General features: G+C 46.5%; 1 protein-coding gene across 1 annotated transcript; it reads left to right on the forward strand.

Annotated features, from left to right (window-relative positions):
- The first annotated feature begins 13,507 nt into the window (after positions 1-13,507).
- Positions 13,508-18,234, forward strand: GPR50 (G protein-coupled receptor 50). The gene is made up of 2 exons (XM_045538414.1): positions 13,508-13,694; positions 16,646-18,234. The coding sequence occupies exons 1-2, from the start codon at positions 13,508-13,510 to the stop codon at positions 18,232-18,234; spliced, it is 1,776 nt and encodes a 591-aa protein (XP_045394370.1).
- The last annotated feature ends 254 nt before the right edge of the window (positions 18,235-18,488 follow it).

An 18,488-nucleotide genomic window follows, 5' to 3' on the forward strand; every position in this document is an offset into this window, starting at 1 on the left:
GCTAGGTTAAATGGACCAACTCATCTTCTGAGAACAACCAGAGAAATTAGATAAAATACATATTTTAAAAATCTTGAAAGCATAAAAGATCTGAGAACAGAGAGTGAAATTACAAGTCTGAAATCTAAGGAAACATGATAACTCAGAAAGGTTAATGGAATAAATCCTTCACTCTGAGGGTATTTGCTGATCCTGGCAAACATGAACTTAGTATTTGACAGCCTCCTGGGGAAGGGGTTCAGAAGTTAAAGATCACGGCCGGGCGCAGTGGCTCACGCCTGTAATCCTAGCACTCTGGGAGGCCGAGGCGGGTGGATTGTTTGAGCTCAGGAGTTCGAGACCAGCCTGAGCAAGAGCGAGACCCCGTCTCTACTAAAAATAGAAAGAAATTATATGGACAGCTAAAATATATATAGACAAATTAGCCAGGCATGGTGGCACATGCCTACACAGTCATGTGTAGGCACATGTAGGCACATGCTTACAAGTCCCAGCTACTTGGGAGGCTGAGGCAGAAGGATTGGTTGAGCCCAGGAGTTTGAGGTAGCTGTGAGCTAGGCTGATGCCATGGCACTCTAGCCCGGGCACCAGAGTGAGACTGTGTTTCAAAAAAAAAGAAGAAGAAGTTAAAGATCAGGCTGGAGCATGATAAAGAGTCAAATAGGAGATTTTCCTTCATAATAAACTGGGATCCCAAAAGGCTATAAACCTCAAGATATGGGTAAAATAGAGTAAACCTGCCCCCTTCCCAGGTGACTGCAAGAAAAGTTGATTGACTTAGTAGTCAAAAGCCTTCCAACAAAGAAAACTCAAAAAGACCAAATGGCTTCAATGGTGAATTCTACCAAGCATTTAAAGAAGAATTAACACCAATCCTCCTTAAACTCTTCCAAAAAATTGAAGGGGCTAAACCATGTCCAAACTCATTCCATGAGGCCAACATTACCTGATACCCAAACCAGGCAACCCCCCCCCCCCAAAAAACTACAGACAAATATCCCTTATGTACATTGATGCCAAAATGATAAACAAAATACTAGCAAATCAAATTTAACAGCACATTAAAATGACTATACACCATGACCAAGTGGGATTTATTACTGGAATGCAAGGAAGGGTTAACATACAAAAAAATCAATCGATGCAATACACCACATTAAGTGAATGAAGAAGAAAATCCACATTGTCATCTCAATTGACACAGAAAAAAACATTTGACAGAATTCAAGACCCTGCTATGATAAAAACACTCAACAAACTAAGAACAGAAGGAAAATACCTCAATATAATAAGGACCATAGATGAAAACCCCACAGCTAACATCATACTCAATGGTAAAAGACTGGAAGTTTTTCATCTAAGATCAATAATAAGGCAAGGAGGCCCACTCTCTCCACTTCTATTCAACATAGTAATAGAAGCCCCAGCCAGAGAAAATTGGCAAGAAAAACAAATAAAAAGCATCCAAGCTAAAAAGGAAGAAGTAAAATTATCTCTATTTACAGACAAAATGGTCTCAGATGTAAGAAATCTAATCTCACATATAAGAAAATTCTTATGAAAATCCTTAAAGATTATACAACAAAACTGTTAGAACTAGTAAAAAAAATTAGCAAGGTTGCAGGATACAAAATCAAATTCAGCTGAGTTTTTATACACTAACAATGAACAATCCAAAAAGGAAATTAAGAGAACAGTTACATTTATAATAGCATCAAAAAGAATACAATACATAGGAATAAAATTAACGAAGGAAGTGAAAGACTTGTACGCTGAAAACTACAAAACATTTCCTAAAGAAGTTAAGAAGACACAAATAAATACGAAGATATCCTGCGTTCATGGGCCAGAATACAATACTTAATATTATTAAGATGTCAGTTCTACCCAAAGCAATCTACATATTCAATGAAATCTCTATTAAAATTCCAGTGACATTTTTAGAATGGAAATAGAAAAATCCATCCTAAAATGCACATGAAATCTCAAGGGACCCCAAATAATCACCAGAACAATCTTGAAAAAGAACAAACTTGGAGGTCTCACATTTCCTGATTTTAAAACTTAACCACAAAGCTACGGTAATCAAAATAGTGTGGTTCTGGTATGAAGTCAGACGTATAGTCCAAGAGGATACAACAGAGAGCCCAGAAATAGACCCTGACATATATGGTCAAACGATTTTGACACAGGTGCCAAGACCTTTCCATGGGGAAAGGACAGTCTTTTCAACAAATAGTGCTGGGAAAACTGGATATTCATATGCGATAGAATGAGTTGGACCCTTAATTTACACAATACACAAATTTACCTCAAAGTGACCAAAGACCTAAATGTAAGAGTATAAACTATAAATCTCTTAGAAGAAAACATACTGGGAAATCATGACATTGGATTTGGCAATAATTTCTTGGATATGACACCAAAAGAACAGGTAATAAAAGAAAAAATAGAAAATTGGACTACACAGAAATGAAAAACTTTTGTGCATCAAAGAACACTGTCAACAGTATGGCACTGCTTCAAAAAAAAAAATAGAATGACCATTTGATCCAGCAATTCCATGTGTGGGTATATACCTAAAAGAGTAGAAAGCAGGGACTCAAACAGACATTTGTACACTCATGTTTGTAGCAGCATTATTCACATCACAATAGCCAAAAGGTAAAACAATCCATACATCTGTAAACAGATGAATAGATAAACAAAATGTGGGATATATATGCAGTCAAATATTATTCAGCCATTAAAAATATGAAGTACTGACACATGCTACAACATGGATGGACCTTGAAGACATATGAATTGAAAGAAGCCAGACACAAAAGGCCACATGTCATATGATTCCATTTATATGAAATATCCACAATAGGCAAATTCATAGAGATAGAAAGTAGAATGGTGGCTTCCAGGGTGTGGGGAAGGGAGGAATAGGGAGTTATTGTTTAATTTGTATAGAGTTTCACTTCGGGAAGATGAAAAATGTTCTGAAGATGGATGGTGGTGATGGTTGCACAACACTGTGAATGTACTTAATACCACTGAACTATACACTTAAAAATAGTTAAAATGATAAATTTAATGCAATGTATATTTTACCACAATAAAAACTTTAGCTATTACTAAAAGAAAATTAAAATAGAAAACTGAGCAATACTGAATCATTAAAGAAGTATAATCAGTAATTAAAACCTTCCATAGAGAAAACTCTAGAACAGATATATTTCATTGACAAGTTGCACCAAATACTCAAAGAAGAAACACTTAGTCTTACACAATTCTTCCAGAGAAATGGAAATCTAGGGGATACTTACTAACTTATGAGGCAAGTGAAACTTTGATACCAAACTGAAAAAGAACAGTAGAAGAAAGAGAAAATAGAGGGCAATTTCACTCATAAACAGAAATGCAGAAATCTAAACAAAAGAGTAGCAAATAGAGTCCGGTAATAAATTAGAAGGATGACCAGCTGGAGTTTATCTTAAGAATAATAAGTTGGTTTATCATTAGAAAATGAAACAATGTAATTTATTAATTAACATTACTCAAATTGTTACATTTTAATAGATGCAGATTATGTATTTAATAAAATTCAATATGTACTCATGTTAAAAATTTTTGGCAAATAGGAGCCGAAGGGGACTTGCTTAACTTGATAATGGCTCTGCATGTAAACTTGCAGGTAGCATCACACTCAATGATGAAACATTGAACTCTTTCACTTCGAGATCAAAATAAGGCAAAGTTGCCTGCTGTCATCATTTCTACTGAAGATTATGCTGGAAGTACCAACCACCACAATCAGGCAAAGAAAGGAACAGAAAAATTAAAACTGTCATTTTGTACAGACGATCTGGTTGGCTATATAGAAAATCCAAATGAATCAACAGATAAATTGCTAGAATTAATAAGACAGTTTAGCAAGTCTGTTAGAATTTACAATAGCATCAAAATATTTGAAGTGCCTTGAAATTATCAAAGTTTCTGAAAAAAACCTTTTTGAAAGACAGTAAAATAAATGAAATTTATTTGAAAACTCAATATTGTAAAGATGTTAGTTCTCTCTAAATTAATTGACTTCTAGATTTAATGCATTCCCAGTCCAAACTGAGGGCATGTGTGTGTGTATATGTATGTGTGTGTGTGTGGTGTTTGTGTCTGAAATTTGACAAGATCATTCTAAGATTTATATGGAATGCAAAGGGCCAAGAATACCCAAGACATTTTGGAAGATGGAGGGAATTGCCCTATCATATGTCAAAACTAATTTAAAGTTATAGTGATTTAGAGTGTGGTTTTATATAGAGATAGAAAAGCCAACCAGTGGAAGAGACTAGAGAGTCCCAGAAACACGCCCACACGCATTGTGGGCATTCCATATTTGACAGACCTGATGTTGCAGATCAGTGCGGCAAGGATGGACTACACAACAATGGTTCTGTGAAAATTGGGTTTCTGAATACATATATTGAAATGAAATTAGAGTCCTACCTCACACAGTATATAAAAATCAAGCCTAGATATATTGAAGACCTAATGTGAAAGGAACAACTAGAAAGCTTTTACAAGATGATATAGGATAATATCTTCATGACCTCAGGGTAGGGAAGAACATCTTAAAACAGGTCACAAAAAGCACCACACAATGCAGTCCAAGGTAGCTGTTTGTAGCCTGACCAAAAAGAGAGGCTTTGCTGTCTTGGCAACAAGAAAAATAGCCCAACATATTCCCAATTATACATGACCAGCTGATCCCTATTCAAAGACAAGGTCAAAGAATAGCTTGAGAATATGTCCTGGATTCCCTCACCCCTGTCTCCAGATGGGGAGTCATGAAGCAATTTCGCCTCTCAAAGCCTCCATTTCCTCATAATAATGCCAAACTCATCGGGTTGCTGCGAGGAATAAATGAGATGAGGCACTGTACCTGGCAGATAGAGGCCATTGGAAAAGAGTGACTATTGTCATTAATACTGCTTGTATGCAGAGGGCTGCTGCATTCTGCCTCTCTGGAGCGGGAGTAGGTAGATCCAGAAGCCTTCCTTCTCCAAGCCTGCAGAAGATAGCAGAGGGGAAGGAGGGAAGGGAAAGGTTTGGTAATCACCTCAAAATTCTTTTCAATCAAATTACTTGAGTTTTCTGTAAAAACCAAAGGAGGTGCCAAGTGCATGGAAAATAATAAGAATGCTTTTTTTTTCAATTTGGGGAAAATTAATGTGGCACAGTGAGAACAGGAAGCAGACAGTGAAAAGAACACTGGCCAAGTAAAGCATTTTTGATTGAAAGTGGAACTTAACTATGGGAATGGGGGGGATGCAGGAGAGAAGGGGCTTCTTTTTGACACTCACCCCAGTCAGGTGCTCCTCAGATCAGAGCCTTGCAGGTCTGGCTGGAGGGGGAGCCTCAAAAAATGCTTTTGGATTTTGTTCCAAATGAGTGCTCAGTATGGACCTAGTGTCTGCTGGGATAACAATACCCACTCCATTTAATTACCTGGGTCTTTAAGTCTTGCAAATTGGTGCTGGCCGCAGTAAAGAAAAAAAAAATGAGGTCTTGGGGTATTTTTGATTGGGGCTAGTGTGGGATTGTTTCCTCATTTGTCTTCTCTTACAGAAATCTCCAACAATTTCCTTTGGTGACTCTACAGCCAAATGAACGGGCCTGCTAGGATGTTTCATTGCAATTCATCCTTTTGCTTCTTTAATATTCCAGACAGCCACATCTCTGCCTCGGGCCCTCAACGCACTCTCCTCTCCATCCCATCCATCCAAGCCTGAGGGGATGGTGCCTGTACAGACTCAGAATTCCCCGCCTTTCACTCATGGGCTTCCCTCTGCCTGGGATGGATCCAGATGTAGTATAAGACAGTCCTGACTGGCTGGTTAAGGTGACAAAGCTACTTCATTCAATAAAAGTGAATTTTTTTTCTGACTGCTTGTAGGTTATAACATCATGTGAAAACAGATAGATGGATGTTCACTGCATTTGGAGGTAGCTTTGAGATGGTCTGACTGAGAAGATAAGTTACGTGGGACATGCAAAATTCATCTGTGGAGTCCTGGGAAGGACTTCCAAAGCTAAGTCTTCCAGTGCAGCTGAAACTGAGGTTCTGAGAGAGACTCACCACACCTATTAGATGGTGTGGATAGGAAACAAGCAGTGGCTTCAAATATGAGCCCAAATCAAAATACAGAAGCATGCATGCCTCAAATGCCAGGGCAGTCAATTTGCATTCAAACAGCTACTCACAAGGGCAACTCTATAGTGCTCAGGGAAACAGGAGGCAGGTATAGATTTAAGGATGGGCCATGAATCTCCTGAGCAAATAGAGGAAGCTGGCTAAAGGGAGTAGGAACCCTACCAAACCAGTACCCGCCAGAGGCAAGACAACAAGGTGATGGCCAAAGACAGAACCGGACTCCTTCAATCCTGAACCAATAGTCCCTGCTCCACAGAGTCGACTGATCTTTTTTGGGGGAGAGGAAAGAGGGGAAACGGAAAAAGAAAATCCCTTTCCCAACGAATGTCAAGTCCTCACATTTGACTCATGTAGGATAAGCCACAGGTTGCCCTCAGTCATAGGGGCTGCCAGATAAAATAAAGAGTCTCTGGTTAGATTTAAATTTCTGATAAATGATGGATAATTTTTAGTATTAAGTATATCCAAATAGTGTATAGAATATATTTATACTAAGATTATGCTTGGAATTCAAATTTAACTGGGCATCCTGTGTTTTTCTTTGCTAAATAGGGCAACCCTACTCAGGCAGGCCACCAGGGTGACTCTGGCAGCAGGCAAGCAGTGGTGGCCAGGTCTCTGGTCTATGGGAGGGCCAGATAGCCCTGCTTCCAGGGAGCTGAGCAGGTTATTATCAGGCATTGGGCTGGGAACTCCATCATCAAAATGGCAATACAGGGTGGGGTTTAGTCTTAGGTTCAAAGCAAGATCTGGTGAACTATTAATAGAACAGGTATATAAAGTCCCAGCAGGACCATACCCTCAGGAGCAGCGGGGGTACAGAGTCACTGTCTGACAAACTTAGATGTCCCCAAGTTGCCAAGGGCAAGGTGCAGGGCTAAGAGCAGGGTTTCTCCAAGACGGGTCCCTGTGCTACTTGTATCAGAAACACCTGAAACACTTTGGAAACATGCCGATTCCGGAGCCCCACCCCTGACCTACCAAATCAGAATCTCCAGGGGAAGGCCTAGAAAGCTACATTTTTCCTAAGCACTCCTGGTGCCTTTGACATGCACTAAATTTGAGAACCAGTGCTCTAGAGCCAGGAACAAGGTGTGACCTGCAAGTAAGCAGGAAGGCATAGTGGTTAAGGCACAGACTCGGGAGCCAGACAGCCCAAGTTAGACTTCTGGCTCTACCACTTATTATCTGTGCAACCTGGGGCAAGTGACTTAACCTCTCTGGGCCTCAGTTTCTTCTTCTGTAAAGCAGGGATAATAATTATGCCTATCTCAAAGGCTTATTGTCAGGATTAAATGAGAATTTATGAGCAAAGCACTCAGAACAGTGTCTAGTCTAGGAAGCACGTATACATATGTGTTAGCTATTATTAGAGGCCGAGTAGACCTGCTGGGGAGAAAAAGGACCAGTTTAGGCTCCGATGGGTACCCATGGCCTGTGTCCTTAAATGGGGTGGGCTGAAGCAGAACTCCCAGAGCAAATGGTGGTGGGCTTGTTGCATCAGAAGTCATGAGGATGATTAATAAAAAGGACAGTCTTTAAATGCATGGGTGATCATGCTTGGCCAGGAGAAGCTAAGAAAATGGATATTGTTCATTAAGCTCTAATTAGCAGGTAGATTGTACAAGGGGAAAGGAGTCTAAGTGTTACTACAAGTAATTAATGTGCTGCTTCTCTCTATGGTCACTGTTTGATTTGAACCATCTAACCTGTAATCTCTATCAGGCATTAAGATCCTGGAACTACTGGCTGCTAATTATTTTGGTGAGCCCTTGATTGCACTAAAGGAAATGGATATGTCCTGCTCTCTCTAATGACTCAAGCACAGGGAGAAGATAAAGTGGTTCTAAGCATGATGAATTAAGCCTGGAGGATTTGGAGAGGACAATCATTCTCTCTGTTCGTTTAACAAATGTGAACAGTGTCTCCAAGTTGGTAAAGTAAATGTGACCAGACATAGTCTGATTAGGAAAAAACTCAGCACCTATCCCAAACTGCTCTTGAGTTGGCTGATGTCATGACCTGGCTGGCTCTCAGTTGCAGTGGCTTGATTCCTGCATAAATCCCTGTTCAGTTCCTTTGAGGATTCAGCCTTACCCCTGGAGTCCTGGCCCCACCCTTGACCTTGAACCAGACCTCCCTTAGCCTAGCCTGGCCCCATACTCTGTTAAAAGCCAGCTTCCCCTTCTTGAGCTTAGCCAGCCACCTGTGCACTTTGGGTCTGACGTGTTTCTAGGCCAACCATCATTCGTACTTTCATTCTGACAGATGTCAAGAAATTTGATTGCTCTTTCTGTGGAAAAGATACAAACCGTGTCAGTGAAGCATCTAGGGGCTGGAGGAGCAGTGAAAAGCAAGTCATTCTGTATATTCTTTTCCATCTGACACACTCATGGTGGCCTGGGATGCTGGGGAGTGCCAACTGGGTGGCTTCTGCCAGGAATTAGAGCCTAGAGGCAAAAGGCCTTGGAGCCTAAGCATGCTGGGTACAGAGTCTCTGATCTCCCAGAGAGTCCCTGTTCTTGATGGAAGTGTAACAGAATAGAGTTTAGGCAGAATATTAGAAACTTTCATCATCATCATTATCATCATAATAGCTAGTGTAGTTGAATGCTTACCCTGTTCTGGGTAGTGTTCTAAGTACTTACATATAGTATCTCCTTTAACCCTCCCATCAACTCTGTGATGAGGCACTATGATTATCTGCATTTCATAATGAGGTAACTGAGGCAGAGAGAGAGAGAGAGGCTAAGTAACTTGCTCAAGGTCATACATATGACCAATAGCCGAGCTGGGTTCAAGTTCATTTTTATTTTCAGGAATTGAACCAAATGTAGTTCCCATTCATCAAGCACTTGCTTGGTGCTGGGATGGGAGCAGCGTGTGGGGGGGCAGAGCCTGGAGTGGGCACAGCAGCTAACAGGCTCCTGTGCACCTTCCCATGAAGAGGTAGACATCTTCAAAGGTGTGGAAAGGAATAGAGAATGTCCCACTTATATTCAAATTGAAAGACATTTTCACTCTCACTAGGGTTGTACCAAATTCTCAATGTGCTAGTTTTATATATTAGAGCATCAACCAATGTTCTAATGCCGCTTTAGCAAACAGCCTGGTAACTTCAGAGAAGCATTGGCCAGACAAGGTTGGAGTGCTTAGGACAGCCCTTGGCTGTCCATCCCTATCTGGGGGAGAGGGGAGGTGTGAGCTGGCACTAACAGACCAGCTTATCTATCTTGGGCCAGGGCTGATTGGAGCTAAAAGAGAACCTAACATATTCATAGCAGCATCACTCATAATAGCCAAGAAGAGGAAAGAACTCAAGCATCCATTAATGGATGGATGAACAAAATGTGGTCTATCCATATAATGGAATCTCATTCAGTCATAAAAAGGAATGAAGTGCTGATCCATGTTATTACACAGATGAAGCTCAACATGTTATGCTAAGGGAAAAAAGCCAGACACAAAAGGCCACATATTGTATGATTCTGTTTATGTGAAATGTCCAGATAAGCAAATCTATAATGGAGACAGAAAGCACATTGGTGGTTTCTAGGAGCTGGGGGGTTGGTGGGAGTGGGAAGTGACTGCTAATGCATACGAGATTTTTTTGGGGTGATGGAAATCTTCTGAAATTAGATAGTGATGATGGCTGTACAACTTTGAATATACACCAAATTACTGAATTGTACACTTTAAAGGATGAATATCACTGTATGTGAATTATATCTCAACAAAAACAAATAAAAAAAAAAACAGAGCAACAACAATAAAAAAAGAGAACACGGAGTTTACCCTATCAAGTCCCAGAGCAAAACATATCTTACGAAGCTGGTTTATAGGAGAAAGACCCTGGGCTGAGAAGGGATCCAGCCTGTATTTATGTCTGGGATCCTTCACTAACCTTGGCATGACTTTGGGCAAGCCCTTTCACCTCTCTGGGCTTCAATTTCCCCATCTTTTTAATGGCATTGTTGAGAGAAAAGATATTCCCAGTGAGCTTTTTAAAACAATAAAATGCTTATTTAAAACTACACTCACTAATTACAGGCAAGATATTATTATGGTGCTTGAGAGTTAAACAGAAAACCTGGAAGGTTTGACGAAAGGCAGCCTTCCACCATTGCTGCCATTCCTGAGTAGAAACTGCTCGCTTGCTCTCTTATTTCTCTGGGAGTGCCCCAGGTCTCCTCTATTTGGGTTCTGTATCTTAATGGCTCTTAAATCTCAAATAAAGTGTTTCTGTCCACCCCAGTTATTAGGGCTTCCTAGCAGGCCTTTTATTTTATTTTATTTAATGTGTGTGTATATAATTCCTTATATAAAATAAATTTTATATAGGGAAGTCTTTTTAAATTTCAGCATATTATGGGGGTACAAAAGTTTAGTTTATGTATATTGGCCATGCCCCCCCCAATCAGAGCTTCAAGTGTGTCCATTCCCCATCCCCTCCCCACCCCCCACATCTGCCTGACACCCAATTTGTGTTATTCCCAAATGCTAGCAGGCCTTTTAGAAAGAGACAATTAAAAATCCTTTGGAATCTTAAACTATACACACTGCATTCTACCCAATAAATTGTTCCCCCCTTAACTGTTCCAAAGTAATTGAACTTACTGCATACAAGACTTGTTCTGCCCTTGGCAATAGAGACTCTTTCTCTACCTCATATGTGTCCATGGAACTGATTCCATGTCTGTTTTTCTTAGCACTGGGGCAATGTTCAGAACGTTTATTAAGACGAGTTCATAAAAATAATAAAATTAATTTAACCAGATACAGAATTCTCTCCCTCTAGATTATTAAAATATTCACCTCTTCCAAGCTTGCCTAGTATTGAAAAACCCAAGTCCCACTGGGTCATGATCAAGCAGCGTCCAAGCAGGGGCAGAGGCCAAGGGAGCAGCTCTCTGGCTCACCCTCTCTCTCCTGCCTATTCCTCTCTCAGACCGCTGGACTTCCCAGTGCCTGGGAGGGCCCCCAGCTCTAGGGCCACCTCATCTCAAAAGTACACCACACTGGAGCATAACAATGCCGTTAGGAATTTGCAAGCCATCCTTACAGGCTTGTTTGGGGCGGGGGGGGGGGGGGAGTCCAAATACTTGTTTTCCTTTTTTTCCTTCAAATTTATTTTGTTTGTTTATTTTAATTCAAAACGGCTCCTTCCCGCAAGTGAAATAATCCAAACCCTTGGGGAACGAACCAGCGCGAACAGCCTGACGTGGATCCTCCAAAATACTCCATGGCATGGAGGGGCTTTGGGCTGCTGGTCTCTTTTTCAGGCGCGCAGTTGTGCAGGGAGGCCAGCAGAGCTGGTGCTTGGGCTGCGTTTAGGGGAAAATACTGGCTGAGTCCAGCGGTACGAGAGCGCACGGCTGGGAACTTCCAGCCAGCGCGAGGAGCAGCGAGATAATGACTGTGAAAAGACTCCAGGCGGGAGACTGTAATTCGCGCCCGATTCCGTTCATTGTAACTAGCGCTGCATGGGAGTGGGGGCCTCACTTTCAAACAAGGGGACACATTCCCAATTTTACCTAGAGAAACTGAGTGCAATCTTGGTTTTCAGCAGTGTCTGTTTTTCCGTTAAAGGTCTCTGAATATTGAAGTCCGTCACGGAACCCGCCCCCCAGCCTCCATCCCCCCACGCCCATGTGAGCCCCCCACCCACCCCAGGGCAGGAGGGTGATTGTCTCCAGACGATGGCGCTCCAGGCCAGTGCAACCCCCTCCCCTCTCCCCCACTGTGGCAAGAAAAGTTTGAAGGTGTTTGCTGAGATTCTGGGAGGCTTCTTTACTGGAGCCGTAACTTTTAGTAGTGAGCAGAAATTCACTCCCGGAACCAATGTTGATGAGGGAATGAGTGTCCGAATCGCGCCCCTTTCGTTTAGCCTGAATATTCGAATTTCCCGTGGCCCGCGCGCTGGGAGAACCTGGGTGCACGGCAGGGAACCGTGACGCCCGGGGAGGAAGATCCTCTGGGTGAAGAGGCGGTCTGACACGGATGGGGTCGAAATGAGACCCTTGGCAGGGGATGGGGAGGGAGAAGGACCGAGATGAATCCTGACTGGGACGGAGGGTGCGGGTCTGACAGTGGCTTCTTGGCATTGCCGCCCGGCACCTCTGCGCCGTCCCGCCGCTGCGGAGCGGCTCCCTCAGCGTGCCTGACTACCCCGCATCACCTGGTAGAGAGTACGGAGCACCTGAGAGGAGAGAGGAGCCAGTGTCGCTCACCCCGGTTTCTTTCTTTCTTTCTTTCTTTCTTTCTTTCTTTTTTTGTGAAGCGGCAGCCCAAGAGAAGGGTTTCCTTGTCCCTTTTACTTTTTGGCGTAGCATCCCCTTAGCTCCCGCCGCCGGGGTTTCCGCAGCTGGGAAAAAAATGAGCTTCAGCTCTCATTCGCCCCAAAGCTGAGGACCAAGCGGCCATTGGCTGCCTCCCCTCGTTCCCAGGATGTAGACCTGCTCCCCGTCTCCAGAGTCGGGCGCAGGGTACATCTCTTTATGGAGAGTGAAAGACCAGGACCGGACTAAGGGGCCACTCGCCGCTGCCGCTAAGGGAGCCAAGCGGCTTCTGGCAGCAGCAGAAGTGGGGATAAGTTCCCTAGAGATTACCGACCCAGATTTGGGGTGGGAGCCCCCAACAGTAGTCCCCTGTTCCCCACGGAGTGCAGAAGGCTCTGGACAGGCACAAGAGCAGGGCATGGAATGGACCTCTCAAGGAGACTGCAGGAGCCATGATCTAGGTTTCTAGGGGTTACCAGCTGTCCCCCATGCCCTGCTGGGGACTGCGGACTGGCTTGGGCTGGCACTGGACTCCAAGAGAGATCCCATGCTCCCACTCTGCAATCTACATCTCTTTGCCAGTGTTTTCATTGGAACTGGGAGGGAGAACTCGCTAGAAACGTATGAGCAGCGGCTGCTGGGGCTGGGGAGGTGGACTCCAAGCTAGTCATGACGCAAGGTACCTGGGGGATTGGGAGGGGGAAGGCTGGCTAGAGGGGAAGCACATACAAGGCAGTCGGAAGCAAGACGACACCTCGAAGTGGATTTGTCCAAAAAGAGGTGGTGACTAAAGCGGGGGTGGTGAGGGAGCTCTGATTGGTCGGGGGGAGGGATTTGGGGTGGGGCCAGACGCCTCCTGAGGCTTTAAAAGCTCATCGGAGAAGGGCGGAACGCCGTCATTTGCTCTCTGGCTCTCGGAGAGGGAGCCACGCTTTTCCGGAGCTCCGGGCAGCGGAGCAGGTGTTCGCTGTCCGGGCTCCGCTGCTGATCCTGGGCGTGCTGGAAGAACTTAACGGTGCCCAGGAGCAACATGGAGCCTACCCTGGCGGTTCCTACCCCTTATGGCTGTATTGGCTGTAAGCTGCCACAGCCAGAATACCCACCAGCTCTAATCACCTTTATGTTCTGCGCAATGGTTATTACCATCGTCGTAGACCTGATCGGCAACTCCATGGTCATTTTGGCTGTGACAAAGAACAAGAAGCTCCGAAACTCTGGTAAGCTACCCTTCCTTCTCCCTACCCAGTGTGCAGGGACTTGCAACCCTTAGGGTGTTAGTTTGGGTGCCCCCGAATAGAGAACCCATGGACAGTGTTCTTACATTGAACATCCCAGCCTCCAAATTCCCTGAGAGCCTGGTGGGGGGTGATGTTCTGCTGGGGTCCTGAAAATTAGAGCTTCTCAAGGCTAAGGGATCTCAGAGAATTAGCTTTGAGCATTCAAGTGCAAAGCCCAGGTTTCCGCGGTGAGCGGCAGCCCGCTGATTCCTGCTCCACCGGGGCCGATGTGGAGGGAGCTGGCACCGGAGCGGAAAGTCTGGCAGCCGCCCGGTGACAGCAAGCCAAGCGGGACGCCGCAAAGATAGCCGCGCCGAGGCAGCGCGGACCGAACTGACGCAGAGAGATCAGCCGGGATGCCACCCGCTCCGTGAAAGTTAAGTTCGCAGTGGCCGCGGCGGCGCTTACCGGAGCGCAACGAAGCGGCCGTGCCCTAGCCCAGCCGAGACCTCGCTCGCCGCGGCCCTGGGGCTCCAGGGCTGCTCCCGGGCGGCAGAGCGCAGACCCCCGCTCCTGAGTGTGGAGCAGGAAGGTCTGAGCCTGCCGGAGCTGAGCTCCGTCCGCCCGTCCCAGGGCGCGCGGCAGAGAGAGGCGAGCGGAGGGCCAGGCGCAGCAAGCAGTGGCAGCGACAGCGGGGACAGCGGTGGCAGCAGCGGAGATCCCGAGGTCCGTAAGCGAGGCACTGGGGGTCGCAGGGCGGGGAGGTTAGCGAGGTTGGCGTCGCGGAGGCGGGGGAATATTAGGCAGCAAAACCAGGTAGGAATGGCGGGAGGGTGGCAGGAGAGCTGGAGGGGCAGTGGGGGACTGAGAGAGACTGCAAAGCGCTGGGGTCTGGGAGCCGCGAGCTGGGATGCAAAGCGCTGGGGTCTGGGAGCCGCGAGCCGGACTTGCAAAGCGCTGGGGTCTGGGAGCCGCGAGCCGGACTTGCAAAGCGCTGGGGTCTGGGAGCCGCGAGCTGGGATGCAAAGCGCTGGGGTCTGGGAGCCGCGAGCCGGACTTGCAAAGCGCTGGGGTCTGGGAGCCGCGAGCCGGACTCCTCCGGCAGCCAGTGCGGAGGGGAGGGACTCGGCGGCGAGACGGGGTGGGTAAGCGCGGGGGATGCCGGGCGCTGGGACCTGTGCCGGGGGTGGGGCGGCAGCCCCAGCGAAGCGGCTAGCGGGAATTGCAGGTTGGGCGGGAGAGGCTCTGGAGGCGGGAGGGCGGGCTAAGGCGCCCGAACTCAGCGCTTGGGCTGGGGGAGGGAGGGGACAGTGCCTCGGGTCTTGGTCTCCAGGTTCCCAGTCTGCTGGGGCAGGGATGGGGGTAGAGGGGGGCCGAGAGGGTCGGAGGACGACCGGCCCCGCGCGGGCGGGGTGTGGGGGATTTCTTTGCTTGGACTAGGAGTCCGAACACCGCATGTTTCAAAACTCAATGTGGGGCACACCGTCATTAAAAGTTTTCTTCCAAACTCTGGTGGGTGTGTCCCATTTCTCCTTCGTACCCCAGAGACCTGGGGCCATGCGCTTGAATGTCATCTTCACCTGCGTGGCGTGGTCCTGAGGTGCGGACCCACGGAGCCCCGGGGCCACCGGCGAAGCCCGTTTTCTTTACTTGTCTCCTTTCCTTTCTTTTTCTTCTTCTCCTTTCCTTCTATAATTCAAATAAACGTTTTTATGGTTGTCGTGTTTTTGTTTTTAAGACTTTGCCCTCTCTCTTTCTCGCTTGTCTTCCCCGAATTAATTACTTTGAGGGAAAACCCTAGAAAGAACCTCTAAGGTAGGAAGCGCTGAGGCCGAGTCTTGACAGCGCCGGTGGAAGGAGGCAGAAGGAGCCATACCTTTGTCCTTTAAAAAAGCGCTCATTTTCTCCCAGTAACACATGAAGTGCAATATTTTGCCAAACCAATGCTAATTAGCAACTAGGTGTTTCCAAAAAAGAGGGCTCTGCGCCCTCACTTGGCCTCTTCCTTCTCTTTTTTTGTAAAAGGTTTTACAAAAGAGGTCCTACCGCTGCCCTACAGGGCGGGAGTGGGGGGACCCCCCTCACTCTGCTGTTTAGCCCGCAGGCTCCAGCGAAGGTCAGCGCCGGCTCTGCGTGTGGACCCGGCACCTCTGCTAGTCCTTGCGGGAATTTTCCTTTTTTTTCTTTCCCTGCTTACTGCTTCTTGGGTCCCAGACTAAATTTTACGGGGTTTTCCCCCTTCCCCTCAGTTTTTACTCTTAGGTTACCTCGAAAATGGTAAGTATTTGAATAGGCTACGTCATCGTAGATTAATTACTGTCTGATCCCATTGAAAAAGACTGTTTAAGAAAACGGCCTCTAATGCCCTTTTCCAGAATGTTCTCTCTAGGTATGTGTTCGTTATGAAAGCAATGCTAGGCTAGAGTTGGAAGAGGGCTAATTTATCTTTTTTTTTTCTTTAGGTTGCGACTTCCTGACATCGCTCCGGTCTCTGCCCTTGCCCCCCACCCTCCAGTTTGCTTCCTAAGGTCAACTCTACATAGCTCAGCTCCACTCCCCTCTTCCTTCTCCCTCCCCGCCTTGAAAAAAGTTTGCGTTTTGTTTTTCTTGGGGTCTGAGTGTGAAAGGCTCCTTAGAAGGCTTTTGTGGTTACAGCTCTTTGTGTTGCTTGCTTCTGTCCCAGGGCAGAGATGACATTGTTTGAAAGGAAAAAAGGCGGGCAAAGAACAGTTCTCCCAAACCTAGCTATGCATCAGAATCACCTGGGACCTGCTTGTAAATAAATAACAATAAAAAAATGCAACTGCATTTCTTTAAATGAACTCTAGAGTTCTAAATTGTTGCTAATTCAGTTGGCCTTTTCCTCCACCATAAATTTGTAGAGTTCCTTACTTTAACCATTTATTCTCCTCTGTCTTTCCCCCTTTTCCCTCCCCTGATATATTTTTCAGGTAACATCTTCGTGGTCAGCCTCTCTGCGGCAGATATGCTGGTGGCCATCTACCCCTACCCTCTGATGCTGCATGCCATGTCCGTTGGGGGATGGGATCTGAGCTACTTCCAGTGTCAGATGGTCGGGTTCATCACAGGGCTCAGCGTGGTCGGCTCCATCTTCAATATCGTGGCAATCGCCATCAACCGTTATTGCTACATCTGCCACAGCCTCCAGTATGAGCGGATCTTCAGTGTGCGCAATACCTGCATCTACCTGGTTGTCACCTGGATCATGACCGTCCTGGCTGTCCTGCCCAACATGTACATTGGCACCATCGAGTACGATCCTCGCACCTACACCTGCATCTTCAACTATCTGAACAACCATGTCTTTGCTGTGACCATCGTCTGCATCCACTTCGTCCTCCCTCTCCTCATAGTGGGTTTCTGCTACATGAGGATCTGGATCAAAGTGCTGGCTGCCCGTGACCCGGCTGGGCAGAATCCTGACAACCAGCTGGCTGAGGTTCGCAATTTTCTAACCATGTTTGTGATCTTCCTCCTCTTTGCAGTGTGCTGGTGCCCTATCAATGTGCTCACTGTCTTGGTGGCTGTTAGTCCGAAGGCGATGGCGGGCAAGATCCCCAACTGGCTTTATCTTGCAGCCTACTTCATAGCCTACTTCAACAGCTGCCTCAATGCTGTGATCTACGGGCTCCTCAATGAGAATTTCCGACGCGAATACTGGACCATCTTCCATGCTATGCGGCACCCTATCCTGTTCTTCTCTGGCCTCATCACTGATTTTCGTGAGACGCAGGAGGCTCGTGCCCTGGCCCGTGCCCGTGCCCGTGCCCGTGACCAAGTCCGTGAACAAGCCCTCGGCCGTGCCTGTCCTGCTGTGGAGGAAATCCCGATGAGTGTCCGGAATGTTCCACTACCAGGCGATGCTCCAGCTGGCCACCCTGAATGTGCCTCTGGCCACCCTAAGCCCCATTCCAGGTCTGCCTACCGAAAATCTGCCTCTAGCCACCACAAGTCTGTCTTTAGCCACTCCAAGCCTACCTCTGGCCACCCCAAGTCTGCCACTGTCTACCCTAAGCCTGTGTCTGTCCACTTCAAGGCTAACTCTGTCCATTTCAAAAGTGATTCTGTCCATTTCGAGCCTGCTTCCAGCCACCCCAAGCCAGTCACTTGTCTCCATGTCTCTGCTAGCAGCCACTCCAAGTCTGCCTTCAGCTCTGCCACTAGCCATCCTAAACCCACCACTAGCCACATTAAGCCTGCTACCAGCCACCCTGAGCCCACCACTGCTGACTATCCTGAGCCTTCCATCCCTGGTCACCTTGAGCCTGCCACCCCTAGCCACCCTGAGCCTGCTGCTGCTGGCCACTCTGAGCTCTCCACCACCCACTTCCCTGAGATTGCTGCCACCAGCCACCCTGAGTCTGACGTCCCTGACCTCCCTGAGCCTACTGCCAGCCAGCTGGAGCCTGCCACCTCTGCTGACCTTCCTGACCCTACTGTAGTCACCACTGCTGCCAGTGATTACCGACAGGTTGTGGTTATTGACGTCGAAGATGATTCAGATGAAATGGCTATGTGAAAAGTGCTCTGGTGGGTGGCCAGGTAGTGGTCCACTTTCCAGTTTCTTTTGCATATGTCATCCAAAGTGAGATACCTTAACTGCATCTACACACAGACAGCGACACACGAAGACACTGACCCACAGACATGGTGTAAGCTACATCCACCTTTCAGGCATCCTCCTCCTTTACATAATGTACTCTACAGAAGTGTGTGTGTATGTGTGTGTGCTTGCTATTTTAGAGACCAAATTCCCTCAATTTTGACATCTGT

Source organism: Lemur catta, chromosome X (genome assembly GCF_020740605.2).
Source record: "Lemur catta isolate mLemCat1 chromosome X, mLemCat1.pri, whole genome shotgun sequence".
Lineage (NCBI taxonomy): Eukaryota > Metazoa > Chordata > Mammalia > Primates > Lemuridae > Lemur > Lemur catta.

Bases quoted from the DNA above. Each gene is read 5' to 3' on its own strand.
- GPR50 (XM_045538414.1), top strand. From the start codon at position 13,508: ATGGAGCCTACCCTGGCGGTTCCTACCCCTTATGGCTGTATTGGCTGT. The intron at 13,695-16,645 runs GTAAGCTACCCT...TATATTTTTCAG, and splicing joins CAAGAAGCTCCGAAACTCTG to GTAACATCTTCGTGGTCAGC.